The 27,104-nt window shown below is 36.8% G+C and overlaps 5 protein-coding genes and 1 long non-coding RNA gene across 6 annotated transcripts; 4 read left to right on the top strand and 2 right to left on the bottom strand.

The window, feature by feature from the left end:
* The first annotated feature begins 4,770 nt into the window (after positions 1-4,770).
* On the top strand, positions 4,771-6,777 carry LOC146750802 (uncharacterized). The gene has a single exon (XM_085497376.1). The coding sequence runs from the start codon at positions 4,771-4,773 to the stop codon at positions 6,775-6,777; it is 2,007 nt and encodes a 668-aa protein (XP_085353502.1).
* A 153-nt stretch (positions 6,778-6,930) lies between these two features.
* Positions 6,931-8,416, top strand: LOC102805284 (uncharacterized). Its single transcript, XM_085497373.1, has 3 exons — positions 6,931-7,570; positions 7,720-8,265; positions 8,361-8,416. The coding sequence occupies exons 1-3, from the start codon at positions 6,931-6,933 to the stop codon at positions 8,414-8,416; spliced, it is 1,242 nt and encodes a 413-aa protein (XP_085353499.1).
* Positions 8,417-8,918: 502 nt separating this feature from the next.
* Positions 8,919-9,887, top strand: LOC146750801 (uncharacterized). The gene has a single exon (XM_085497365.1). The coding sequence runs from the start codon at positions 8,919-8,921 to the stop codon at positions 9,885-9,887; it is 969 nt and encodes a 322-aa protein (XP_085353491.1).
* A 547-nt stretch (positions 9,888-10,434) lies between these two features.
* Positions 10,435-10,916, top strand: LOC144357036 (uncharacterized). Its single transcript, XR_013421619.1, has 2 exons — positions 10,435-10,470; positions 10,863-10,916. It is a non-coding gene; the product is annotated as an uncharacterized LOC144357036 (long non-coding RNA).
* A 4,805-nt stretch (positions 10,917-15,721) lies between these two features.
* Positions 15,722-20,023, bottom strand: LOC146750800 (degenerin mec-10-like). Its single transcript, XM_085497358.1, has 8 exons — positions 19,796-20,023; positions 19,422-19,514; positions 18,903-19,008; positions 18,564-18,636; positions 17,077-17,134; positions 16,910-16,980; positions 16,586-16,661; positions 15,722-16,409 (listed from the first exon to the last, which is right to left on the bottom strand). The coding sequence occupies exons 1-8, from the start codon at positions 20,021-20,023 to the stop codon at positions 16,221-16,223; spliced, it is 894 nt and encodes a 297-aa protein (XP_085353484.1). The 3' UTR covers positions 15,722-16,220.
* A 299-nt stretch (positions 20,024-20,322) lies between these two features.
* Positions 20,323-26,306, bottom strand: LOC144361814 (uncharacterized). Its single transcript, XM_078013626.2, has 10 exons — positions 26,069-26,306; positions 25,714-25,935; positions 25,190-25,402; positions 24,790-25,017; positions 23,944-24,159; positions 22,401-22,694; positions 22,168-22,317; positions 21,288-21,588; positions 20,877-20,980; positions 20,323-20,492 (listed from the first exon to the last, which is right to left on the bottom strand). The coding sequence occupies exons 1-10, from the start codon at positions 26,304-26,306 to the stop codon at positions 20,323-20,325; spliced, it is 2,136 nt and encodes a 711-aa protein (XP_077869752.2).
* Between the last annotated feature and the right edge of the window lie 798 nt (positions 26,307-27,104).

Below are 27,104 nucleotides of genomic sequence, written 5' to 3'. Positions count from 1 at the left end.
CGTCACCAAGTGATGACATGGTAGAAGGAGTTGGTAGTACACGTGAGGATTGAGTCAAGAGATGCAACAGCCAACACAAGGAAACGTGACATCTCGACGGATTTGTTACGTTCTTACATGTAATATTATGTCAAAAAAAGAACAATAAATGAATGAAAAAGCATGCATTAGAAACACACCTATGCAGATAGTTGGTTTGCTAGTACATGACCTATTTTTACCACCTTGGCTACTCTATTGACATTAGCTGTGTATCCTAATGATTTAGCACTTTAGCTTAATGATAGGCCGTGTCGAAAACGTGCAAGCAGAAATGTTCATATGACACATTCACGAAATTATTGCCGACCGTTTAAACAATTTATAAATTATATCATATATCGTACATAAACTTCGTCTTGGTGTTTTGATTTTTCTGATCTTCCACTAATTTCCTAATGTAGTCTTTGATAACGTCTGTGTTGGTAGTTGGCTTTTTGTAGGGTATCCGCTATTGTTTCACCTTCGGACATTCTCCATTGATCCACGACGTCTATATGAAATTAGTGCATTCTTAAGCTCTATAACTTACAGTGACAGACAATCTCTATTTTAGAGGATCTCTATTTATTAAACGAGTTTTAGTTAGAAGTTTTGTAAACTCAATATATTCGCGTGCAGCTGAATGTTTTAAAAACAGATTTCCAAGCGACGACTGCAGTTCCTTCTCGCCTGACTAGCACGCATAGCATCCGGTGCAGAAACTGACACGTGTAAGACGGCCCCAATATGTTGCACCTTTAACGCGTCGGTTGTCCCACGGAAACGGCCACTTTTTGCGACAGAACCAGCTGGATATTTACATGCAATAATAATATGAACAGTACACAGGACCGACAGATCCTGGACTTTGTTAATACTCATAGTCTGTATTCAAAATTGACATCCTTGTTTATGGTTAAATTACTCGACACTGTATTCAGTAAGCAGTTATCGTTGGTTTATATTATTTGATTTGCATTTTCTAATGTCATTTGTAAATGGTGATTGGCCAAACGTGAACAGATGAAAGCTAGAGCAAGTTTTTGCACTTGTACTGTAATTTAATGAAACATTTTCAAATAACTTTGTTGTGCACTATTTATAAATAATGATAAAAATTAAAGGAGCGGGCAATGTGCATCATGAAATTATTTAGAACAAAATCTTTTTGTCAGAGAAATGGACTACCAGTCAGCTATTCTGATTTAGATCATAAAACAAGAACCCACTCATGTTTTAATGCGATCAGAAACAATTGCCACTTTTTTCAGACTAAAATGACCACCAGTGACGTAATATACGAGGCGCGGAATGTAAATAAATTTACATTCTAATAATTCAAAATTACATACGTATTGGAGGCCGTGGCGTGTGTGTTTTAAAATGATGTGTGCATTTTAAAGACGGCGTGACTGTGCGTTTTAATGGTATGCGTTTTAAAATGACTGATGTGTGTATGTGTTCGTCAAATGTATGTGTATAAAAAAATGATGTGTGTATTTTAAATGGCGTGTGTATTAAAATGACGTTTTAATGTAATTCATACATAATAATTCTTACATACATAATTTTTAAAACACACGTCATTTTAAAACACACACGTCGTTTTAAAACGCACGTCATTTTAATACACAAGACATTTAAAATACACACATCAATCATTTTTAAACACACAAGTCGTTTTAAAACACACACCATTCACGCACGCACACACACGCCACGGCCTCCAATACGTACATAATTTTGAGTTATTAGTACGTTTTATTCTAGTATACACAAAATAATAAATTTACATTACACATGAGTGGCAATTTAGTACAAGACAAGAAAATTGAATATGAAATGGGCCTTATACATTATCGGCAATTCACGCTGATCAGCAAGTTCCCCTTCATACACCACAAGGGGTATTTGAGTATGCAAATGAGAAGCTAAAGAGAAACCTCGTTTTAAAATACATAAAAATAAAATTAGCGTAGATTGAATTTCAAACGCATTTTTCGCTTTGAAAATTTATTTTGTACTTAATAACATAACAGAAAATAGTTGGAATTTTACTGGCACATTTTACAGGCACATTAAAATACATAATATCATAGCGCGTACGTTTTAAAATCCTCAGTGCATAGTTTAAAGGGCGGCGGTCGTCGCGCGTCGTCTTGTTCGACATGGGACTTACAGCGAAGTATACGACGCGTGTAGAATACAATATTTGTTTACATGAAATCCTAACACACGCTACGGGACGGCCATCAACCATTAAATGTGATATATGGTACATTATGATCTCAAACGGCCCGAATACATCTTACTGTCAGTTGTTTTGACTATGTTGATTATTTGCCAGTCATTTTGTTTTATTGGTTCTGTAAATGTGTCGTTGGATCTCCTTTATATGTGGTATTTTTTTCTTAATGAGTAGAAGTACAGAAGCCCTGTACCACTCGAGAATAAGTACATGAACAATAAAATCTAGAATTGTGTTTATGCTGCCACATATCTTGAAATACACATGAACAGATTGTTGATAAACTTGTGTATATTTTTAGATCCACATTAAATCTATTCTGCATGCAGATTGAATAGTTGCGTTACTAGTTAAAATTATAATAATTAACTTCTGTCAAAACAAACAGATACAAACGATTCTTGTTATGGCCAAATATAGATTTATTCATTGTTATTATGTTTGTTATTGAGACTATGTTTAGTCGCCACAAAAATAGTTAGTGTACTTTATTATACAACATGCATATGTATGTAATTGTTAGTTTAAGTAAACAGCGCCTCTAGTGGCAGGTTTGGGTAAGCCAAGGTCAGAGGTCAGTGACTCCAAAATGATGGCTGACAGAGAAAGTTGTGCGTGAAGCTCCGTGAAAGTCGTCTGCTTTACTGCCATCAAGCACTCCTAATCCTGACTGGTTGAAATTCTCAGAATTGTGTTGGTTGCTGGGTCAATCTATAAATACGGTGAGAATAACGTTTCTTGCAATTTGCTGTGTTTTATATGTGCTGTAACTTTCCCTGCTGCTCGATACAAGTGCCTATAGATTATGATGCAATAACTTGGGCAGAGAACACTGCATCATATAATTGCGTATGATCAATTAAACTATCAACTATTTACAGCACATTTATTCATTCTCGTTGATGTTACACTTGAATGCTTTATTAATTCACTGTTTTCTGTGTTTATGTCAGATTTGCTCTGTATGAATATTTACTGTAAGAATTTAGTGAAGTGAATTCACCCGCTTGAGGGCGCTGTTTCCTAAGTCATGTAGTTTATTGTATGTTGTATTTTACTGTATGAATTGTTATGTACAGCAATTTGCTTATTGACTGTTTTTGTTTGTTTGCAGTCAATCGTTACTTGTCATGCGATATTGGGACTGGAATAAATTAGTTGCAAATCATATTTGTGTATATTGATTTGTTTCATCCGTTGGCAAGGGACGCATTGATGAGAGACACTCAGCTGACCTTCTAGTAGCAGTGAACATTTTCATGGGTCACATTACACATATTGGACCCCAGTAATCCTGGAGTTTGTTCATAATCGCTACAACATTCATTGACGTATTTGGTTGCTAGTCTCAAGATACGATGTCAGAGATATCAAGTACTACTGACAATATGGAGAAAAGGTACACAACAGAAGTCACAGAAAATGTTGGGAATGCATCACAGGTCTCAAACATGGGTGACAGAACAAGAAACCAAACTGAGAAAGGAAAGGCATACTTTACAGAGGTGAGGCAAAGAAAACGTAATGAGCTATAAAAGCAGTTAAATAGAAAGACAGATCAAGTCTTACAATTAATGACAGATGAAGCAGACTTGAACTCATTACGAAAGGCCTACACACACTGGATGGTGATATACGAGGACTTTTTAATTAGTCACGATGCATATCAACAAATGCTTTCCTTTGATGACCAACATGCAGATAACCAGGGTTGGTTTGAAAACCATAATGAGTCCTTCGGGGAATTTAAAGTGAAGGTGAGAGAGTGGATACAGAGAAGGGAGCATAAGCCACAGCAGTTTGGTGATGTCCACGTAACGTCAGAAGACAGCGTTTCTCAAGTGAGTAGAAATTCAAGGCATTCTAAGAAATCTCACATCAGCACTACCTCATCACTTAGTAGCTCACTCGCTATGGCAAAGGCGATGGAGGACCAGAAGAAAGCAGAATTGCTAGCCAGAGCTGCTAAATTGAGGCAACGCCAGGAGTTGGAGCAAGCCAGGCTGCAGTTGAAAATTAAGGAAGAGCAGTTAGAATTGGAAACTGAAATTGCTGTACCTGACGCAAGACAGAAAGTCCTTGCCGACCTAGAAACCAAAGAGCTTGGACAACAACATACGGGCGATATCCAAAGTACAGTCTCTAAAGAACAACATCACACAGTGAACAATGAACAGAGACATATTTTTGATCATTCACATGTTGGTAATGTTATACCAAAATCTTATGTGGGGGGAACTGATGTTCATTTAGATTTAGGTCAGGGTCGTGTGTTGAATTCTGGCATGATACGGTCCCCTGCGCGTGGTGGTGTTGACGGTAGTGCGGATTTGGGCGGTTTGCATGATGCGCATGGTCTGCATTGCTTTGATGGTCACTGTGGCAATACTGGTTGCGGGTCCTCAGTCACAAGTAGTGGATAGTCTGATGAAGTTATCCTGGCAGTGGTAAAAGAATTAAAGAAACCACAATCTGATATCAAAAAGTTTGGAGGTAACTGCATGGATTACAAAAAATTTGTCCGCCAATTCCAAGCGAGAATTGTAGCAATAACAGAGAGCAATGAAGAGAGAATGAATTATCTTGAGCAATATACCATAGGAGAGGCAAATAGAATCGTGACGGGCTATAGCTACCTGGATGCGGATGTGGGATATCCTGCCGCTTTTAAAGAGCTAGATGAGAGATATGGTGACATAGAGTTGATTGCCAATGCATACATAAAGAAAGCCATGGAGTGGCCATCTATAAAAGTTGACGACCCTAGAGCATTGGACGAATTTTCAATCTTTCTTTCTGAATGTGAGTATGCAATACAAAGTATCGAGGCAATGAAGATAATGGAATACTCTGAGAATATGAAGAAACTGGTTAAGAAGTTGCCACCTCACTTTCATGAAAAATGGAGAAACAGAGTATATGATACCAAGCAGAAAGGAAAAACGGTTATGTTCAAACAACTGGTGGAGCTTGTGAAATTGGAATCCAAAAAGGCAAATGATCCCTTGTATGGACGAGAGGCCATGCATGTTGAGCACAACACTGGTAACTGGAAAGGTAACAGGAAAGCTGTCCGAGGCAAGGGAAGTTTTGCCACTGATGTTGCAGCCATAAAACCAGAAAATAAAGGGGTGTATTCCACAAGCCCAAATGATCTCATTGGTAGTGAGTCACATGATCAAATTAAATTTTCTGTTAAAATGGCATTTGAAAAACCTTGTGCCTACTGCAAGAATGCTAACCACGCTCTTGATAAATGTGAACGCCTTACAGGGGAGTCTTATGATGTTAAACCGAAGTTTCTGAGAACCAGTGGTGTCTGTTTTGGATGTCTGAAGCCAGGACATCAAAAGAGAGTTTGTCGTAACAAGGCAGTGTGCACTCGATGCCAGGGACGTCACCCTACCATTTTGCACAACGAAAAATACAAGACAACTGATCAACCGATGAAAGACACATCATGTACAAAGCCAAGCAGCCAAGCAATGAGTGCATGTGCAAGTGTTAACCAGGAACCAGGTAGTCATATGGGGGCCGGTGACACTGAGTGCACCATGGCAATAATTCCTGTATTGGTTCAAGCCAAGAATGGTAGTGTGGCTGTTGAGACGTATGCGTTTCTTGATCCTGGGAGTAGTGTCTCATTTTGTACAGAAAACTTGATGAGGAAACTTGGAGTAACTGGTAGCAAAGCTAAAATTACTATTGATACGATGGGTATACCCCACACCATGAGCACATATATTGTTAAAGGCCTGGAGGTGTGTGATCTGAAATGTGAAAATATAGTCAAGATCCCTACGGTATACACCAAAGACAAAATGCCAGTTTCTCAACACCACATGCCCACTAAAGAAGACATTTCAAGATGGCCTCATATGCACAATGTTGATCTTCCCCAGATAAATGCAGAGGTTGGCTTGTTAATTGGAAATGGCGTACCAGACGCATATACACCCATGGAGATATTAACTGGTCCACGTGGTAGTCCCCATGCATCCAAAACGCTCCTAGGATGGGGTGCATGGAATGTTGTTCGTGATGCAAGTGGAGACAGAATGTGTAGCATACAAAACTGTATGACTGTCAACAGAGCAGAAGTGAGTGCCATAGAAAGAATGGAAGAATTCAAAGAACTCGATCAGTTGCTAAGGAAGTCTATGAACCTTGACTTTCTGGAACGCAGTATTGATGATAAACGGGAATATTCCCAAGAAGATAAAATATTTGTAGAGAAAGTGAAGAATACAATCAAACATGTGGATGGACACTATGAAATTGGATTGCCATTTCGCCAAGACGACATCAAGTTACCTGACAATAAAGGATATGCAAGCCAGCGTCTCAAGGGCCTTGAAAGGAGAATGAGAAAGGATTCAAAGTTCCACTCTGATTACAAGGCATTTATGGTTGACCTAATCAACAAGAAGTATGCTGTGCATGTCCCGGAAGTGATGCTAGATCGAGATGATGGTAGGGTGTGGTATATACCACATCATGGAGTGTAACACCCAAAGAAGCCAGACAAGATTCAAGTTGTTTTTGATTGTTCGGCTAAGTATTCCGGTGTATCTCTAAATGACCTTTTATTACAAGGTCCCGATTTAACAAATAGTCTTGTTGATGTACTATTACGTTTCAGACAGGAACCAGTCGCGTTAATGGCAGATGTGGAGGCCATGTTCCATCAAGTGAAAATTCCAGAAAGGGACATGGATTGTCTACGTTTTTACTGGTGGCCAAATGGCAATCTAGACAACCAGCCAGAAGTATACAGAATGACTGCTCATCTGTTTGGTGCTGTATCATCGCCAAGTTGTTCTAATACAGCACTGCGCAAGACAGCTGAGGACAACAGTGATATGTTTAAACCAGAAGTTAGTGATGTACTGGTGAATAATTTTTATGTAGATGACTGCCTCAAGTCTTGCCGTACTGAGACAGAAGCAATATCACTGGTGCAGAATCTCATCAGTATTTGTCAGCTTGGTGGGTTCAATTTAACGAAGTGGATCAGTAATAGTTATACTGTGTTGGAAACTGTCCCTGTGGAAAAACGAGCCAAAGATGTAAAGCAGTTACAATTAGGTTGTGATGATCTTCCGACACAGCGGGCACTTGGTGTATACTGGGCAGTGGAATCTGATGTACTAGGATTAAACATCGATATTCAGAATCGACCTTCTACTCGTAGAGGTATTTTATCTGTTATCAGTTCAATTTACGATCAACTCGGACTTGCTGCACCATTTATCCTACCTGGTAAAATAATTCTACAAGACTTGTGCCACCGTGGAACAGGTTGGATGACAAACTTGATAGCAGAGACTTGCAGAAATGGCAAAACTGGGTTTCAGATCTGTCACAGTTGAAATCAATATTCGTACCGAGGTGTTTCAAGCCTGTTGGGTTTGGAAGGGTGACTTTGTGCCAAATCCATCATTTTTCAGATGCAAGTGAAAAAGGTTATAGAACGGTTTCATATCTTCGGTTCATAAATGGAAAGGGAATGGTCCACTGTGCACTTCTAATGGGCAAAGCCAGAGTGGCACCGTTGAAAAAGGTCACCATACCACGCATGGAGTTGACGGCCACTGCTATTTCTGTACGTATGGATAAAATAATCAAAACAGAGCTTGAGTATGATATAGATGAAATGTTCTTTTGGACTGACAGTTTGTCAGTCATCAGGTACTGTGCTAATGAAACAACTCGTTTCCATACATTTGTAGCAAACCGTATCAATCTGATTCGTGAAGGGTCACAATTGTCACAATGGAGATATGTAGATACGAAATCCAATCCAGCTGATGACTCATCCAGAGGTCTCCTTGTTGATGATACCTTGCGAACGAAGAGATGGTTGAATGGTCCTCAATTCCTTTGGAAATCAGAAACGGAATGGCCTAGAGATGAAACCGTGTCTATGGTTATCCCCGATGGGGACCCCGAGGTCAAGAAACAGATGCATTCTTTGATTGTCAACAAGCAGTTTGGTACGGACAGGCTGTTATCACACTTTCACTTTTCGAACTGGAGGAAACTGAAGATAACTGTTGGTTGGTTGTTAGTGGGTAAAAGGAATCTTCAGCGATTGGTTGGCATACGCAAGGTATTAAAGAAGAGCCTCAGTGGTACTGGAAATGATTTAGATGAGCAGGACACAACTATCAACGACAAGATGGAAAGACTGATGATGATGTCACAGTCTGACTCAAAGAAAGGTTTAAAACTCACACCTGTTACAGTGGAAATATTAAGAAGAGCAGAACAAGCAATAATCTCATATGTTCAACGTCAGTGCTTTCCTGAAGAAATTGAAGCATTGACGTACAACACCAGACTAAAACGCTCAAGTCGTTTGTATAAATTGGATCCTATTATGAGGGATGGGCTCATACAAGTTGGAGGACGCCTGGAGCGTGCCAGATTACCGGATAGCATGAAACATCATGTTGTGCTACCAAAGGATACCCCAATATCACATCTTAGAAGACATTCACAAGTCAGTGGGGCATCTAGGCAGAAATGCAATGCTAAGTAAGTTGCGAGAGAGATATTGGATCTTGTGTGCGAATACGGCAATAAGACAGATCGTGTGAAATGTGTTGTTTGCCAACGCTACCGAGCAAAGGTTGGAGAGCAGAAGATGGCTGATCTGCCCATTGAGAGAATAACACCTGACATGCCACCCTTTACACACACTGGGGTTGATTATTTTGGGCCATTTGAAGTCAAGCGTGGTCGTTGTGTCGTGAAGAGGTACGGTGTCATTTTTACATGTATGTCTACGCATGCGGTTCACCTTGAGGTTGCACACTCACTTGATACAGATTCTTGCATTAATGCAATTAGAAGATTCAAGGCCAGAAGAGGTTGTGTCAAATCCATCAGGTCAGACAATGGAACCAACCTTGTGGGGGTAAAACGCGAGTTGCAGGACAAAATTGGTAAATGGAACCAAGCAAAGATTGGTGAAGTTCTTCGTCAGGAAGACATAATAAGGAAATTCAATCCACCCGCTGAGTCACACTTTGGTGGTGTATGGGAGCGGCATATCAGGACAATAAGGAAGATTCTTTTTTCACTTTTTAAGGAGCAGACAATCCATCTCAACGATGAGGCTTTACACACTCTTTTCTGTGAAGTGCAATCTATAATAAATGGCCGACCTATCACTGTGATATCAGATGACCCAAATGACTATGAAGCATTGACCCCAAATCATTTGTTACTGCTTCATACGAATCAGAACTTACCACCAGGAATCTATAGTAAAAATGATACATATGTACATCGTAGATGGCGTCAAGTTCAATATCTAGCTGATATATTTTGGCGAAGATGGGTTAAAGAGTACTTACCGCTATTACAGGAGCGACAAAAATGGATGCACCCCCGTAGAAATCTTACAATTGGTGATGTAGTCTTAATTGCTGACAACTCAGTGCCTAGAAATGCCTGGCCGATGGGAAAGGTTGTGGAGACCATAAAAGACCGAAATGGGTTAGTTCGTATGGGAAAGGTGAAGACAAAGACGAATGTATTGATGCGGCCAGCCGAAAAACTTTGCCTGCTTTTGGAGGCAGATATGGATTGTGACGTAAATAATTCCTAGCTTCCTGTGAGTGATGTCTAAATTTGACATTCCTGCATGTGGTTTGTGGTATGGTAGCCTTTGCCGCTGTGACCATTCTTTGCTGTGCGTCTGTTCGGTTCTTGTGCGCCGTCCGTGTTTGCACTGCTGTTTCCCCTGCTTTGCGTTTGCCTGTGTCATTCTTGAATTCAGCCAGACTTGTTATTTTGGGGGTATTTTTGGCCTTTGAGTTAGGTGATGTTTGTGTAATTGTTTCGAGTATCTCAACAATTAGAGGGCCGGGATGTTATGGCCAAATATAGATTTATTCATTGTTATTATGTTTGTTATTGAGACTATGTTTAGTCGCCACAAAAATAGTTAGTGTACTTTATTATACAACATGCATATGTATGTAATTGTTAGTTTAAGTAAACAGCGCCTCTAGTGGCATGTTTGGGTAAGCCAAGGTCAGAGGTCAGTGACTCCAAAATGATGGCTGACAGAGAAAGTTGTGCGTGAAGCTCCGTGAAAGTCGTCTGCTTTACTGCCATCAAGCACTCCTAATCCTGACTGGTTGAAATTCTCAGAATTGTGTTGGTTGCTGGGTCAATCTATAAATACGGTGAGAATAACGTTTCTTGCAATTTGCTGTGTTTTATATGTGCTGTAACTTTCCCTGCTGCTCGATACAAGTGCCTATAGATTATGATGCAATAACTTGGGCAGAGAACACTGCATCATATAATTGCGTATGATCAATTAAACTATCAACTATTTACAGCACATTTATTCATTCTCGTTGATGTTACACTTGAATGCTTTATTAATTCACTGTTTTCTGTGTTTATGTCAGATTTGCTCTGTATGAATATTTACTGTAAGAATTTAGTGAAGTGAATTCACCCGCTTGAGGGCGCTGTTTTCTAAGTCATGTAGTTTATTGTATGTTGTATTTTACTGTATGAATTGTTATGTACAGCAATTTGCTTATTGACTGTTTTTGTTTGTTTGCAGTCAATCGTTACTTGTCATGCGATATTGGGACTGGAATAAATTAGTTGCAAGTCATATTTGTGTAAATTGATTTGTTTCATCCGTTGGCAAGGGACGCTTTGATAAGAGACACTCAGCTGACCTTCTAGTAGCAGTGAACAGATTCATGGGTCACATTACACATATTGGACCCCAGTAATCCTGGAGTTTGTTCATAATCGCTACAACAATTCTGCTACAGTAACTTGCGTAGTAATGTGCTCAGCCGTCTAACCTCCATAATATAACAAGGCTCTTAACACCCCTCTCTCACTAATATATTAATGTAATTGCTTACTAAGAGGTATGTAAGTGTAAATATTTACTACACTTTTCGGAAAGTGTGGATATGATTTATATGAACATGTTTACTCTAGTAAGATTGCTGATTACATTTCCGTATTTCAAACGCTGACATGACATCTTTGTGTACGGTAGGGCATGGCTACTACTCATTTTCTGTCACTGCGAGTTTTTCATAATTCAAGTTGCAATACATTTATGACCTCTATCGAGACTATTGTAACTTATTTCTTCTTTATTCCACATTTATACCCACACAGTTTCTCAAGTAAATATACAATATTCCAAATATACTGCTTTTCCGAACAATATTTGTCCCATAAATGTGTTCACTGATACAGTAAAATAAATTTTAAAAAATGCTCATTTAATTATTTGTTATACCAAGTCACCGAATAGGAACATTGTATCCAAGATTTACATGGTATAATTTTCATCTCATTTTCAGATAGACTGATAATGTTCGTAATGTTTCCTGAGTCAGTAAAAAGAACCAAGCTGGCAAGTGGGAGTGGGTCCGTCAATGTATTATGGTACAAGAGGGACCTCTTAGTCCGTGTATACACAATGTGTGCTTGCATAACTAAAGCTTTCACTTTCCGCGAGACTTGAGAACAATGCGCTCTAACATGGCGACGTGAAGTGTAATGTTAACATCAACATTGCCAGTATAGTTCACACGTATTAATCTTGTTTTTTGTGAGCCCTTCTTCAATTCTTGTGCCGATTTATTGCATCTTGCACATTTTTAATATTTCAATTTCTGATTCCAGAATTACGGGCGGTTCGCGGAATTAGTGTAGGTGGGTAATTGGGCAATTAAAATAACGGAATTAGAAAGCTAAGAAACCAGTTGAAAAGTATGCAGTGAAAAGATGGTATGTTTTGTTAACATAGTTTTTCAATCCAAAAATACAAAAACATATATCTGAAAATATTCCGCTACAGCCCCCCCCCCCTAATCTATGGTAGTTTTTCTTGTTTAGGCAGAATATAATTGCATATTACAGAATATGACAGGGTGGGAGTGTGTACAAATATTTTGCTATCTGAGCAGTTGCTGGGCTGGGGTGGCTTGTCAGCTTGTGTATATATAGTTATGGTGGCGTCACTTATGTGTGGACGAATACGAACACAATGTTTAGCAACATCAATTGGATTTGATTGACAAACCTCAGTGACGATGCTGGACGTAACTTACACAAAATGTAAATTGCAATTGACCTCACTATGATGACGCTTTCGTTGTGGAATATATATAAAAAAAAGACAGAAGCATGCATGAAAATAGCTTTTAACGAGGTTATGGCGTAGACATATCATTTGAAAGTGCAACTGTTGATAGAAAGCATTTATTTTAAAACTCCGGAATTGCGTATATTCTTTGTTGACCACCACTCTGTCTATTGTGGTAATTTGAAAACTGTGCACGCTTTCATACTAAACTAGTCACCAAATTTAACAAGTGTTCCTGGTTTTTACGCTGTAAGTCTACATGAGCGTAGGTAAGCCTAAAAAGGTTTTCATTGAATACAGCGCCACCAGTAGCTCCATGCGTCTCGGGTTATCTAGGGTAACAACGGTTTCTAGTAACCGTGGGGGTAACGCACTATACACAAGCGTACATAACTAGGCGTGTTACTCTTTCGAGTAAAACGAATTTGTTGTAAACTTAATATATCCGCAATGTTAACTTTTGTCTATAAATTACGTAGCCCAAAATGCAATCTGTCACATGCACTGCAGTTCACTTGTAGCTCTTGATTCAACTTCTGGGGTCATTCACAAGAACTTTGAGCGTAGATCCCGTGGTGGTATATGCTGTCCTCAAAGAGGGGTCGTCTCCCGTGGCTCTGGTTCCCATATAATATGGTAGCTCCGGTATGTCATATCTATAATATTGTTTATTGATTCGCACCTTTGCCCGGATTTGCAATTCCACCGAACCCCAAGACTAAACAAAGAGTGGACAGTTCACCAGAACTATGCCCCAGTAAGAAGTTAACTTTCAACTGTAGCAGCTACCTATTTTAATATGCGTCAACGGTGGTCAAAAACTCAACCTTGTTCATTTCAGGAGTTCAATGATATTTTGCTCACTGTGCAGCGAAATGGAGTGTACTTAGTGTGGACTGCCTGTCAACCATAATAGACCTACTTGTCTTTTCAGTCTTTGTTTTTTGTAAAAAACAAAAGGCATTTTAGACAATTATACAGGGATTTCTACTTTTCCAAAATTTTTGATTTAATAAATACAGTACAATATTATTTCTGGTGACGTTTTTAGTAATAAAATGGCGAAACAGGTATATTATTCGTAAAAGTAGAAATTAAATGACATTTCCTTGTTACGCAGTATAGCAGGCAATGGATGTTTACACTAGAGGGCGCTCCCCGCATACCGCGGTGGCTTGTGTGTGATTGGACAGAGTTTTGTCAGTCTACGCGTTGCCACGTAACATTTACCAGCTTTGTATTCTACACTACTTTCATTCAGCTTTACTCCAGAGGTCGCTATTAAGCAAAGTATTTTCGAAGAGGTTTTTAGTCCCGTCATTATTCGTGTTTTTATTTCTGCACGGCTTATGTGCTGCTTACAGGGATCACAGTTTTTACTTCTATGTACGGTAGTTGCTAGTGTTTCCACATCTATAAATACGTAGTTACTACACAGTTTTGTTAAAGAATCTCGAGATCCGCGTGGTAGTGGCAACGGGATTACACTCTGATTATCAGTGTGTGTGTAGTGTTGTGGTGTGGTGTGCCAGTGTGGTAGGGGTGAACCAGCAGAATGTACTTGGAATTATTTTGTCATATGTATCACGTGGAGCATCATATACCACGTGATTATACGTTTCGACAGTCTGTAAATACAATAATGATATTACACGCTTTGTTCAGGAGGTGGGATAAATTACTGGGTGAGGAACTGAGTTTGATTAATCACCAGAACTGAGCTACTCCTACGTGGCCTTTTGTGCTGAACTGGATGATCCAGGAACTTCAGCAGGGGTACCAATGAAAGTGTAGCTTTTTAATGAAAATCACAGCTTTGACACCGTGCAGCATAGCTTGGTCAGGAAAAGCTTAGCTGCAGGAATGAAATCCGCTAGTTTTGACATCGAGAACTCAAGCTTTGAACATATTTTGATGTTGAGGGCGTACACAACATGGCTGCATCCAAAAACACTAGCCACCACGTCTTTACACTGTCATAAAATCCAAGTACATGTATAAGAAGGACGTCCTGCTGGCCTGTTCGCTTCGAAATATGGAATTGAGATTTCTCTACAAGTTTCGTAAAATGGTGGCTGAAACTTTCTAGAAATGAAATTGAACCTGAACTTCACTGATTGCGGCATATTACACAGCATAACTTGGTGATTTTGTTTAGAAAACGAGTAAAATACTTGCCGTCGCTAACACTGCTTTTGGAGGCAGCCATGTTGTGTACCTCAACATCAAAATATGTTCAAAGCTTGAGTTCTCGATGTCAAAACTAGCGGATTTCATTCCTGTAGCTAAGCTTTTCCTGACCAAGCTATGCTGCACGGTGTCAAAGCTGTGATTTTCATTAAAAAGCTACACTTTCATTGGTACCCCTGTTCAGTGCCGAATTTTAAGTAAATGGTTGGACAACTCACCAACTTCTTGAAAGTTCATTTAGTAATACGTCAGCTTCGTTGTAGTGCTTCAGGTTCTGTGACCTCAATATATGTAATCACTTGGCCTATATACTGCCAAATTATATCTCTATATGTGGTTTGGTTATAATATCAAATTATTTAAATTGATTGATCTACGCAACTTAAAACAGTCTGGTTACACAGATACAGTAATAAACCTAAAATTAATATAAATTGTTCAACAAAAATAAATATCATTAATGAGATATTATCAGCTTGCAAGATATTGCATTGTTTATGCAATTATTTTCAATCTTGTATTACGTAATTACTATGGTCCGAAGGTTTGATAACAGAGTTAACGTTTAATTAATATATTCTAAGTTCACAAGTTCTAATTTTGAAAAGATTGAGCATACATGATATATAGAAAATACACACACTAATGATCAGTACTGTACACTGAAATATAACATAGTTGACTATACTTTATTAGAGATAACTTTAACTACATACATCATACATATAATATGATACATCATGCCAATAACATTACATTCTCCTGATAAAAATTACCACACCATATTTGTTAACAATAACGCTACTGTTAATAACAATGTATTAGATAAAACATGGTATAATATGATTCATATATATTTATACTGTAATTGTAATTAAGCTAACCATGAGCAGCAAATACAAACAACAACAACAACAACAACAATAATAATATAATAGTAATAATAATAATAGTAATAGTAATAATAATTTTAATAATAATAATAATAATTATTATTATTAATATCGAAATATTAATACGGTTATGCTCTTTTTGATTGAATGAAATTCAACACATACCATTCTATAGAGAAATTACTTTATAGTTTATAAGTTGAACTGACGGAAGGTAGAATAGTATATCTTAGTCACTTAAAATTTGCCATCATAACATTCATCTGACATGTTGAGTTTGAACTAGTTAATTAATAAATTTTCTTCACTGGAATATAACATCATTTTCATTGATATAATTGGTAATGATAATAAATTACAAATTTCGAGTTAACTACAATCTTTCTTAAATTGTACATTATAAACAGTTTAAACAAATATAGATAACAATTTATGCATAAGGTCATATAGTGGTGATATAAATGAAAAATGGATCTGTGATTCATCATGTTTTGAAATGGGCAATCCAAATAAATAGCAGTATTTTATTATTTGTTTTTTTAAATTTAGGTTGTTAGGATTTATGTAGTTTTTGGTTTGCTTTTGACCTAAAACCTTGTTTGCTGCAAAATAAGATAACCAAAATCAAATTCAAGTTCACAATGTTGTTCTACGCTTGATTACATTTAATGATTCTCTGAATTTAGTTGAATTGTGGATTTTCAAATTTTGGTTTAAATCAGGTTATTACTGGTTTTTCTCGAACAGATGACTGTCTCCAAGCCCATTGACCAACTTTGTTCTCTTTCTTCTTGCAATATTTTCGGCAAAGTAAAACAAAAAAATTCACAAATTCACAGACCGATATGAGTGATATGCCTGCATAAAGTCCCAACGTCCCTCCGATGTCACTTAGGACGTCTTCCCACTGAAATAATAACACAGGTGTAACGAAATGAGAAAATATCTCATGATAAATATTCCCTTTCTTTCGAGTTTTGTGCATGTAACAAAACCAAATACAGTATATCGTATATCGTCTAGAAATATGTGGAGCAGCTATAACATAAGACCATGTACAAAAAAACAGGTTTAAATTACTACCTTATACGCAGCTTGTTCGTTCACCAACTGGTAGTTCAGTGTTTCAAAGTATATTTCTAGTCGCACAAGGTTTGACCTAGTTTATAGTAATAATGACAAGTGTATGTGAATTATTTTGTATATGTTCTATGTGAAGTTTGTTCATCACGAGAGTATTTGGTATGTAATGATTTTATCGCATTTTCGAGAGATTTCTTTGTACCCTTATTACATTCAATATGTTATGCATTCATCAGTATATGAATGATTAGTGTATCATACAAAGTACACAATATAAAGTGCATGTCTTAATAGTGTTTCTACGTCATGATACTTGCATATTACCTGGCTGACTGCATGTCGTTCACGTTCTTTAACTTGGTATTTTGCCACTTCAACGTCTTTAGAAGCTTGTTCTACATAATATATAATATGCATAAGGTTACATAAGCATTCACATAATGGAAAGTATGAAACTCATAGATATTGTCGAATAATTATCAAATACATACCAGATATACATCTGATGGCCACAGTGACTGTGATAAGGTCATATCATAGTTTGTTTCTCTGGAAAAAGAAACAGGTTATTGGTTAAAACAAATTATAAACAGATTGGTATGAACTACATACCGGGTGTAATGCTTGAAGTCTATTTGCGACAAAATTCTACGAATATCAGAAATTTTGACAGGCCACTTGTGATAATATAAATTGGATAATTTGCAATTGCGTAGTACACACCAATTCCCCGCGCGACAATATTGGTATGCTAATTTGGCAAACATGTATGAATATATGTTGTTCAAATACAATGAGTTAATTGTTGTTTATTGTTTGTGATTCATATTAACTCAAATAAAAACCTGACATTATCGTGATCACATGATTCTGTAACCACTTTACAAAGTAGTACTACTGCTTGCATTAACACCTATTACAGCGTTTGTGTTTTTTTGGCGAATAAATATTTCAGTTTTGCTTTCAAAACACATAACGATGCTTCAAATGTTAGTCTGTGTTAATAAATGTCAGCAAGACCAGCAGGGTATGCCACACCCCGTGGGAAAACATGTTAAGGAAAATCCTCATCTAACTCAGGATCACTGATGGCCTTACTAGTTCGGTTTCAAATGCCCGGGAAAGTGTTCCATGTTCTTCGTGTAATGGGGAGTTAGTATCAAGGAATTTTCCACGCAAAAAAAAGAATGCGTTCGAATGTTATTAACGGCTGGCTTAATGTTAAACCAGCGGATCTTTGGCTGTGGAAGTTTGATATTTCCCTCGGATTTGTAGGGAACCCGTTTTTCAACATTTCTCTTTATTTGGTTTCATGCCACAATCAAGACAGCTGCCCTTATATCGGTAAACAATAGCATTTATTTTATTATCACTTGTACGCGAGCTGACTGTGTATATGTGGGACTCGTAGAGCCGGGCATCGATATTGCCACTTGTATTTGAACGCCAAGAGTATGGGTAAGAAGTTATTCGGAAAACACCATTTTCTATAGCATGTGAACTTCTCTACTAATTTGTGCTTGTCTCACGTGCGGCTAAATTTGTTTTGGGTGTTCTTTTGTGTATCGATGACACCGTAGGGAAAATCTCAATATTTTAAGACGAGCTATTTATATTTTAATACTCAGACATCACAATCAGTTGTAGAATAATACGAGCCTATTACGATCATTCGAAACAGTCAATGCGACCACGTATTATACTTTAAGTGCTGATTATTCGGTATCTTAATAACATCTTAATATATTTTCTCAATCCAACCACTTAATGTGAGAATAACGGAAGTGAGCAAAATGGTGGAAATTATTCAAACTTTTCTGTTGTGAGCTACGCTTGGAAAACCTCGTTATCATTTCCTAATAAGATACAATGCAATGCAATGCAAATACGCGATATTGTATGGTGTGTGTCAGGGGGCATAATAATTATATAGGCATTTTCTAGAAAATTGTATCTTCTTGAAAACGGTAATACTTACTTGCACGGCGAAGGACAGCTACATTGTATCTTACCGATGTTATACAAATATTTGGTTAACTGCCGACACAAATCTGTGTAATAAAAACATAAAGTATATTAAATCGATAAACAAACAAATCCAGCTTGATTGTTCATGACTCAATTTTATATTTCAATAATGATGGCCAATCATTTGCTCCAAATTACTCACCGTTGTGTTCCGTAGACAAATACTCAACTATTGCCTTTTGTATTGATGGCGCAAATTTTACACAAGTACATGTGATTGTTCTACCATAAGTCTTGTAAATATTTTATGCAAATTGTTGTGACATAATAATAGCCTCCAATAACATACCTTGCGTTTCGTTTAAAAGTTTACATCGTGGTGCGTCCGTAAATAGATACTCAGCACATCCACAGTAGTGTATTAATGCGTTTTCTGAGCATGCCTTCTCACATGACTATAACATGAGTAATGTTAAAATAATTTTTAAAAATCGATATGCAATATAACTCCAAATGAAATATATTAGCAAAAGCTAAATTTAATATTGTACAATTATCTAGTTTCGTCGATGTTCAGCAATACCACTTTATTCTGTAATCTAGTTTTTATAGCTTATTTCAGTGTTCAAGTAGTATTCTTTTCTTCATTTAGGGTGGCAATTGACAATTGCAGTTTGATAAACGCTAAAGTAAACACCTCGAAACATTACTTCGGAAATAAATATGCATTTACATAATCTACATAACACTTTACTGTTTGTTTCATTCGACGTCTCTGACAAGAACAACATGTATATATAAAAAAGCCTTCTTCTGATTGCCCAAAAGCACAACAAGAATTGAACACAATGTAACTGATAATACTTACAAGTAAAGAGTATGAAGCATTACTATTTACCGTCTGTTCAGTCTGTCCATCGGTACAGCTGCCATATGGCCATGGCATGCGAGCATTAACTTTCTGAAATAATAATTGAACCACAAATAGCAAATAGTTAAACATGTGTCTTAATTCTCACTGTTGATGCTTTGCTTCAAAGTACTAAACAAAATTTATGTTTTGCATTTGTGGGATGCTAATAAATTGTTTTTTATTTGATACACTATTTGTTAAATTATCACGAAAAATAGTTCACTCCAATTTATCGGAAAAAATAAATTCAATTAAAATGTAAGTAGACCATGCATAACATATATTTCCACTGTGAATACCTTTGTAGAACATCACAATGTTTAACTTACTGACTCTTTGGACTCTTTATAAAACCAACGTTGTCTGACACCTAATGTGTATAGGAGAAATGATGTTTCATAACCGGAAAATGCTTTGCTGGTACTCTCACGACCGCCGCGTTTTAAATGAAGTATTTCACCGCGAACAATTGTATAATTTATAACAATTGCGATTATGTTATTCAAATAAGTATCCGGGGACTGTTGTGAGTTTGTTTTCCCAGCAAATGTAAACATTGACAATAAATGTTACCACGCAACGAATTCATTCAATATTGTTTGATTTACAAACATTGAGTATGCAAATTAAATTCATTGTCTTTACCGCGCCACACAGTTCAGTTATGTCAAGATATAGTGAAATGTTTATCCTCAGCAGGAATATTGAAAATAAACTGAAATGCATTACTTCTAGTAAATTAGAACTGACTTGAAATGCTAGAAAATGTTACATAATCAGAGAAATGTAAAGAAAATGAATTTTCCTTATTTTGTTGTCTTATTGTTAACCTAATTAGTTACTGAGTAGTAGCTAATCATACCTCTTTCAGTGCTATGGACGTGATCGTTCCAGGTTTCACAGTAATACCTTCATCAACTGGAAAAGACAAAATGCCACGTGGAAGGATTGCGACCCTGGCACCAGAATCTTGTCCATATATACTGAGATACTCTTCTTGCTCCGTGTAAAGAGTTAGTTGTAAACCTGAAATAAATAACACCAAATATTTACCAACTCGAGGGTTAGGTTCACTGATTAGTCATTTATTTTGGAATCATTCACTGAAGCTGTGAATTATTTGTTAGAATTCAACAAATGAACTCATACGTGAATTCATTAAAGGTCTATGAACAGCAAGCCGTATTAATTGTTCACAGTGTGATAATCATTTTCTTATTGTCAACTCCATTATCTCATTGCTTTCTATATGGTGCCATGGTTCACTTCAATACCTTACAATATTGTGATTATGTCTTGCTTCATTTCGTCATTGATAGTGTATGTTGATAATGTTACCACTTCATTTGTTCAATGTTTAGAGAATAAAGGTCTTGTCCTCATTGTCAACTTTCTTTCCTCATAACTTACCATATGAAGATCCGGTTCCCATTGCTATCTTTTGTTCCTCAATACCTTCCACATTAAACTGGAAGCAGTTCCCATAGAAATCATCCTGGAACGCCACGAAATCACTGAAAATATCCATACAAATCTTATTTGCAGCTTATTTTGAAATAATTTGTGGTCAGCAATTTTCATCTGTACAAATGGAGCTTTTTATACCACATGCTATAAATAATGAGTGTACACCAACACACAGGCAATATGCGCTGTCATACACACTGTTACATAAAGTAGGGTACGTTCACTCATTTTCTCTAATTTGGTTATGTATTGTACTACTAATCGTACGTTTGGTTTGTGTTCAACATTTCTTTTTCTTTTTATGGATTCCGAATTTCGACATTGCTTTAGCTGTGTAATTCTAATTAACAATACCTCAGTTTACATTCCTCTGACGTGAAAGTGCACTGCAGAATGAAGTCGTCGATTTGATGACCGTATGCGGAAATTTCTGCCTCAGTTAATTTCAGAACTTCTCGCAAGTCACTATGATCAGGTGTTTTGCTAAACGTCTTAAATCGCGCCCAATCGGGAGGATCTTCGCCTTTGACACGGTTAAATAGACTGTCTCGATATATACTTTGAAAAAAGTGTTGATACACTTGTAAATCGTGTGTGATGTCTTTGAAAACGTCTTTCCATACTGACAGATGTTCATGTTCTAGTCCACGTGTCTCTGCAAATTACAAGTTTGTATTAATCTAATGTCAAAAAACTACATTTGAAAATAACTTGTATATGTACATGTGTATCTGTTTGCTATTACATGCACGGTACCATCGAATAATTGTTTGGTCTGTCAAAATAGAATTGTTCGAGAACATGGCATAACTATAAATCAAATGCTTTATAATTGTATACGAATTTACGCTATTTAGCTTGAATTGGACTTTAGACAGGCAGGAATATAGTTAAAATAATTGAAATGGTAGCCAGAATAGCATGCAATAGTTAAAATCGGAGTTTGGTAATTGGAGTCAGAATCGGATTCGGCAAAAATAAAAATACACACCTGCAATAAAATATTGCAATACGTTACGGACTCGTTCAAGTAATAATCTCAGGCCATATTTTACTACTATCAAGTGCATCATCGCAATGTATACATACAAACTCAGAATATACACACAAACGGAATTCGAAATAAGGTGGCCAACCGAATGCGGACTGAATAAAAAAAAAACTAAACAAGGAAATTAGCATATTTTTTTTTGCAATAAGTTCATGTATCTTCCTAATAATGGAATATACTCACTGTCGTCTTTGAGGTTACAGTCCTCTTCATCAGATGAGTCCAGACAATCATTGATGACGTCGCATACTCTGTATGGATGCAGACATTCGCCCGAGCCACATTGCCACATCTCGGGGGGACAGTGAGATGCGTTATCTGAGGCAATGAAAACTATAAAAAAAGAAATCTAAGTGAATGAAGTAAGATTATATATAAACATAGCACTAAAGCAGTTATATTCTGTGTTTACATACCTCCGTGTACAAGTCGTTGATAATAATTGAAATTTTCGTCAACCATCAAGCTAGAGTTCTTGTCACTGGCGTCGACGCTATAAATAGTACACTCATGTACATCTTGCCTGTAGTCAAACGATTTACAAACAAATGTTTTCTGGAAGTAACATTTATCTAGACACGTTTCAAGCGACACGCCACTGTATAATTTGTCTTTGCCTTCGTCCGACACGATGCGCACGAATTGTTGTTTGTCAAAAAGTCCGAATAATGCACGTTGCTTTATTTTTTCAATTGGATCTATCACTAGCTCTGGAGAGAGAAAACAGAGTAAATCACAAAATATATAATCGATAGTATAATTATAGTAGAGTTAATGCTCGAACTATAGTATTTTCCGGCACATATCCATTACTTTGGTATTTGATTTGAATATTATTCACACACCAGAGACCCTGTTACGTGCCAGTGTTGATCAAGTCAAAAATTCTAATTGTCCGCGAATGATGCAAATTAGGGGGTTTTGCAATATTCCGTAACTGTTTATTATAGTTCAAATGTATCACGTAAGACGCTATAAGCAATTGAACATTCACTTAATCTAAACTAACCGGAGAAAAACATTATGCAAATGTCTGAGTCTGAGAAGCACCCATGTGAAAAAAACACGTTTCAAACACACAAATACAGTAAGGACATTGTAAGCCCCCACCATGTTTTCATCCTGTGAAAATGAGTTATATGATGTATGCGTTTGTACATGATCAGTCAGTTAAAAACAAAATAGTCATCCATTTAAAGTCCATTAAAGTCAAATGGGGGGGGGGTGACGTGCCTCAAATACCAAATAGGTTTAAAGGACATACCAAGTTTGCATACAATATTCTGACGCACGGTCGAGAATGGCAGAAATGCTTGTTTTTAATAATAAATGTTTAGAACTACAAATGTATGTGCTTATTATGTACGATATGATGTGAGATGTATATTTATATTTTGTATGTAGTCGGACAAAGCACGTCAGAAATACGACCCTAAAACTACCAGATGAAATTACCAATCCGATCTGAAACATTAAGTGGAGAAAGGACCCATTATATTTAATGGACATATCAAGTTTGAATACAATATGCTTATGCATGACTGAAATTCAGTTCCAGAATGGTAGAAATGCATGCATTTTCTTAAGACTAAAATGACTGCAATTCGCCAATCTTGAATTGGATCCTGAGACAAATGCATGTGTATATGCATGATATGATGTTTGGTGTGTGAATTTTTGAATGAAATTGACCAATGCATGTCTGAGATGCAGGTGCGGGTAGACGCACGGTAGAAACTTAATTGATTGATTTAACAACGTAAAATAAATTATATTTGAAATATTTTCTTATACAATTTCACAAATCCACGCACATTCAGATATGTATATGTACATACACGACATGGTTTGTTTCAAGACTTCAGTTATTGTTATTATAATAACAGTCAAATCGTTATTACATCATATTTGTTAAAATGATTACAATTTTGGTTACAATTACGCAACACGTTTACTCACCATCTGCAAATACCTCTACCTCACATACATGTAAAAATCCACTATCAACTCCCTCTAGCTGTACACTGACGAATCTGCCCAAAATAGGAGTGGAACATTCCCTATGTATTTTTTCCCAACTAGTAATCTGAGGGATTATCTGTTGACCGCATCTGAGGTTTAGTTTTGCATTGTCAGAATACCCAACACGAACAGCGGCTCCATCCAATCGCCAGTCTGCAAAATACAGAAATGCATTATTTCACTATTCTGTGTGTTTTTACGTGGTTTTATAATTCAAAGTTTGTGTTTCGCCATAGAGTACATTACCGTGTAAAAGTAAATTGTTGTTTGAGGCTCACTTTTCTATTACGAATAGGGATGATATTCATTCGTGCAGTGTTTGTTTCAAGGATTCATATGTAATGTCTTTTATGTGAAATTAGATGAAATGCGCAACCAGTTTAACAATTTGCATAGTTTTGTGCTTATTGGCTAGCACGTCATCTGTATTGTATTATTATAAACTCAACGCATGCGCCCTCATTTGGTTTATTAACATACTTGGAATTGAATCATTTATTTCTCATCATTCAGTTGCACCACATTGCTCAATTCATACCATAGAAAATACAAAAAATATATATCATAGTGTCATTCTATCTATCTATTCATCTGTAAACAAATGTTGAATTAGCTTACATTTATCAAAAACAACCATGTGCATAATAAACTAGTAGTAACATAAAATCAGCCTTCTGTGTTTTGCTCAACATGTGGAGACAGTACCACAAATCAAATTACATAAACCGAGACTGTCTTCAAGAAAATTGTACTGTATCAATAACAAATAAAATAATTACATACCACAACAGTCTAGTCTATTGTAAAGAGTCACTTTGTACACGAAATAAATTCCACCGAGATCAACTCTCCACCATGGTTCACTTTCTTCAGCACTGTGGATACACGTTCCTGAATCAAGTACAGGGTAGGTGTTGCCATCAACGGCTTTATCAGGTGTATTACCAAACCAAACACTGCTCATATACGCAGACTTATTAAATGCCACATTTGAAAGCGTATCAACCGCAACTGGAGAAAGGATATAAACATGTGAACATTATAATCCACCTATTGACTGTTAACTGTTAATGTTAGTGTATATTGAAAACATTCAACTAACAGAGAGAATCACGACAGAATATTGGCGAAAATATATAAAAACGTGATTAAGTAAATAATAAAATGTATGACCAGTGCTCACCTTTGCCAAATACTTTCACTTCGCATACATGTAGGTAATCGATTCTGTTGATTATATGAATACTGACGTATCTTCCTACCACGTTATCTCCGCAGTTAATAGCAATATCAACTTCCTCAATGTTTTCACGTGTCACAACACCGCACAATGTGTTACTTTCGTTCATTGACTTACTAATTCCAACTCTCACCTCGGCACCAATTAAACGATTCCCTAAAAAATAATCTATCCATTCATGTCGATGCCTTACCATTCCATTGTGTAATGTATGAAAGTTATTATATGTACAGTTATAACTATTGTTTGTGTAAATTATTGGCCAGATGTCCACAAGCGACCGTATTATTTCAGATGTGTGACATTCTCTTAGTAAGACCAAAAATTACATTATAATTATGTGCGCAGTATGTAACAATATTGCAACAAAAATCGACCCTTTTAACAACGAAGCATTAAAACATGGATGCATTTTGCTTTCATTCCTAAACAGAACTTACTAGTGTGTTAACGAGATATGTACTCACGGCAACAATCTTGTCTATTGGTTATCACAATATCGTGTATTTCACTTTGCTGTCCAACATCAACTCTCCACCACGGCTCATATTCTAACTGGGTATGTATACAACTATGATAAGAGTAATCACTGCTTGTATCACCGTCTACAGCTTTAATGGCGCTCCCATCTTTATACTGACTACTTTGTTCGGCGGGTTTGCCATATGCCACATTCGATAACGAATTTACTGAAATTATGTAATATTAACAAGTGAGTCTGATAACTGTAGGTGCAGCTTTGATATCCATATTTCCATTTCATATAGTCATTTATCCAACTGTGCTGACACACAATTAGGTGAGTACGTTGTAAAAACTTACCTACAGCCATCACTTTTACCTCACATAATACTAAATATTGGGTCGACTCCATAACTTGGATACTTAAATATCGTCCATACAGTGGGTCGTCGCATTCTACAGTGAATGTCAGGCTAGAAGTCAGGGTTGCCGGCAGTCTCGCCGTACACAATTCATTGTCTAGGAAATAGTTGTTACCACCAATTCTTATCTCAGCGTTGGTGAGGCTCGCATCTTTAATACATAATGATGACGTCATTTTTACACTCATAGATCATGTTGCATAGGTTACATTAATAACATAAGTTCACTGTCACGTGACTGGTGCAAATAACTAGATGATGTGTGCACATCATATGTAAACTGAAATTTTCAGTATAATTTGTTGTAAGCTCAATAAAATCTCAAAAAACTTTACTTACACACATAATTGCCATCATGCGTAATAGTTACATCATATACCAAGACATTTGCACCTAAATCAATTGTCCAGTATGGTTCGTAATCATTGCCGGTTATAGAGCATGTGCTGGTATCCCCATCACGAGCTAAGTTAGAACCTGCGTAAGTAGAAGACTGCATGGTAGATGGACTCTTCGGAGCAATATTCACCAATGTGGTCTCTATAGAATGACAATTTCGAATTTTAACAGTTACTGTATTGTAATGGCGCTTTGGCTAACGCTGTGTTGTTATGGCAATTTGGCTAATGTTCTAATGACAGTTTGGTTAATGCTGTAGTGTAATGGCAGTTTGGTTAGTGTTGTATTGTAATGGCGCTTTGGCTAACGCTGTGTTGTAATGGCAATTTGGCTAATGTTGTAATGACAGTTTGGTTAATGCTGTATTGTAATGGAAGCTTGGCTAATGCTGTATTGTGATAACAGTTTGGCTAATGATGTAATGTAATGGCGCTTTGGCTAACGCTGTATTGTAATTACAGTTTGGTTAATGCTGTATTGTAATGGCAGTTTGGCTAATGCTGTATTGTAATGGCTGTTTGGTTAGTGTTGTAATGTAATGACAGTTTGGCTAATGCTGTATTGTAATGGCAGTT

The sequence above is a fragment of the Saccoglossus kowalevskii genome, chromosome 1 (genome assembly GCF_978046115.1).
Source record: "Saccoglossus kowalevskii chromosome 1, keSacKowa6.1, whole genome shotgun sequence".
Taxonomy (NCBI): domain Eukaryota; kingdom Metazoa; phylum Hemichordata; class Enteropneusta; family Harrimaniidae; genus Saccoglossus; species Saccoglossus kowalevskii.
This window is presented reverse-complemented; position numbering and strand designations above follow the sequence as displayed.

Bases quoted from the DNA above. Each gene is read 5' to 3' on its own strand.
- LOC146750802 (XM_085497376.1), top strand. From the start codon at position 4,771: ATGGATTACAAAAAATTTGTCCGCCAATTCCAAGCGAGAATTGTAGCA.
- LOC102805284 (XM_085497373.1), top strand. From the start codon at position 6,931: ATGGCAGATGTGGAGGCCATGTTCCATCAAGTGAAAATTCCAGAAAGG. The intron at 7,571-7,719 runs GTTGGATGACAA...ATCATTTTTCAG, and splicing joins CTTGTGCCACCGTGGAACAG to ATGCAAGTGAAAAAGGTTAT. The intron at 8,266-8,360 runs GTACGGACAGGC...AGGAATCTTCAG, and splicing joins GATTGTCAACAAGCAGTTTG to CGATTGGTTGGCATACGCAA.
- LOC146750801 (XM_085497365.1), top strand. From the start codon at position 8,919: ATGGCTGATCTGCCCATTGAGAGAATAACACCTGACATGCCACCCTTT.
- LOC146750800 (XM_085497358.1), bottom strand. From the start codon at position 20,023: ATGTTTACATTTGCTGGGAAAACAAACTCACAACAGTCCCCGGATACT. The intron at 19,009-19,421 runs GTAAGTATTATC...CTCATGTTATAG, and splicing joins ATGCTTCATACTCTTTACTT to TCATGTGAGAAGGCATGCTC. The intron at 16,662-16,909 runs GTAATATGCAAG...ACTATAAACTAG, and splicing joins AACGACATGCAGTCAGCCAG to GTCAAACCTTGTGCGACTAG.
- LOC144361814 (XM_078013626.2), bottom strand. From the start codon at position 26,306: ATGACGTCATCATTATGTATTAAAGATGCGAGCCTCACCAACGCTGAG. The intron at 25,403-25,713 runs GTGAGTACATAT...ATTATTTTTTAG, and splicing joins CAATAGACAAGATTGTTGCC to GGAATCGTTTAATTGGTGCC. The intron at 25,018-25,189 runs GTGAGCACTGGT...TCCTTTCTCCAG, and splicing joins AGTGAAAGTATTTGGCAAAG to TTGCGGTTGATACGCTTTCA.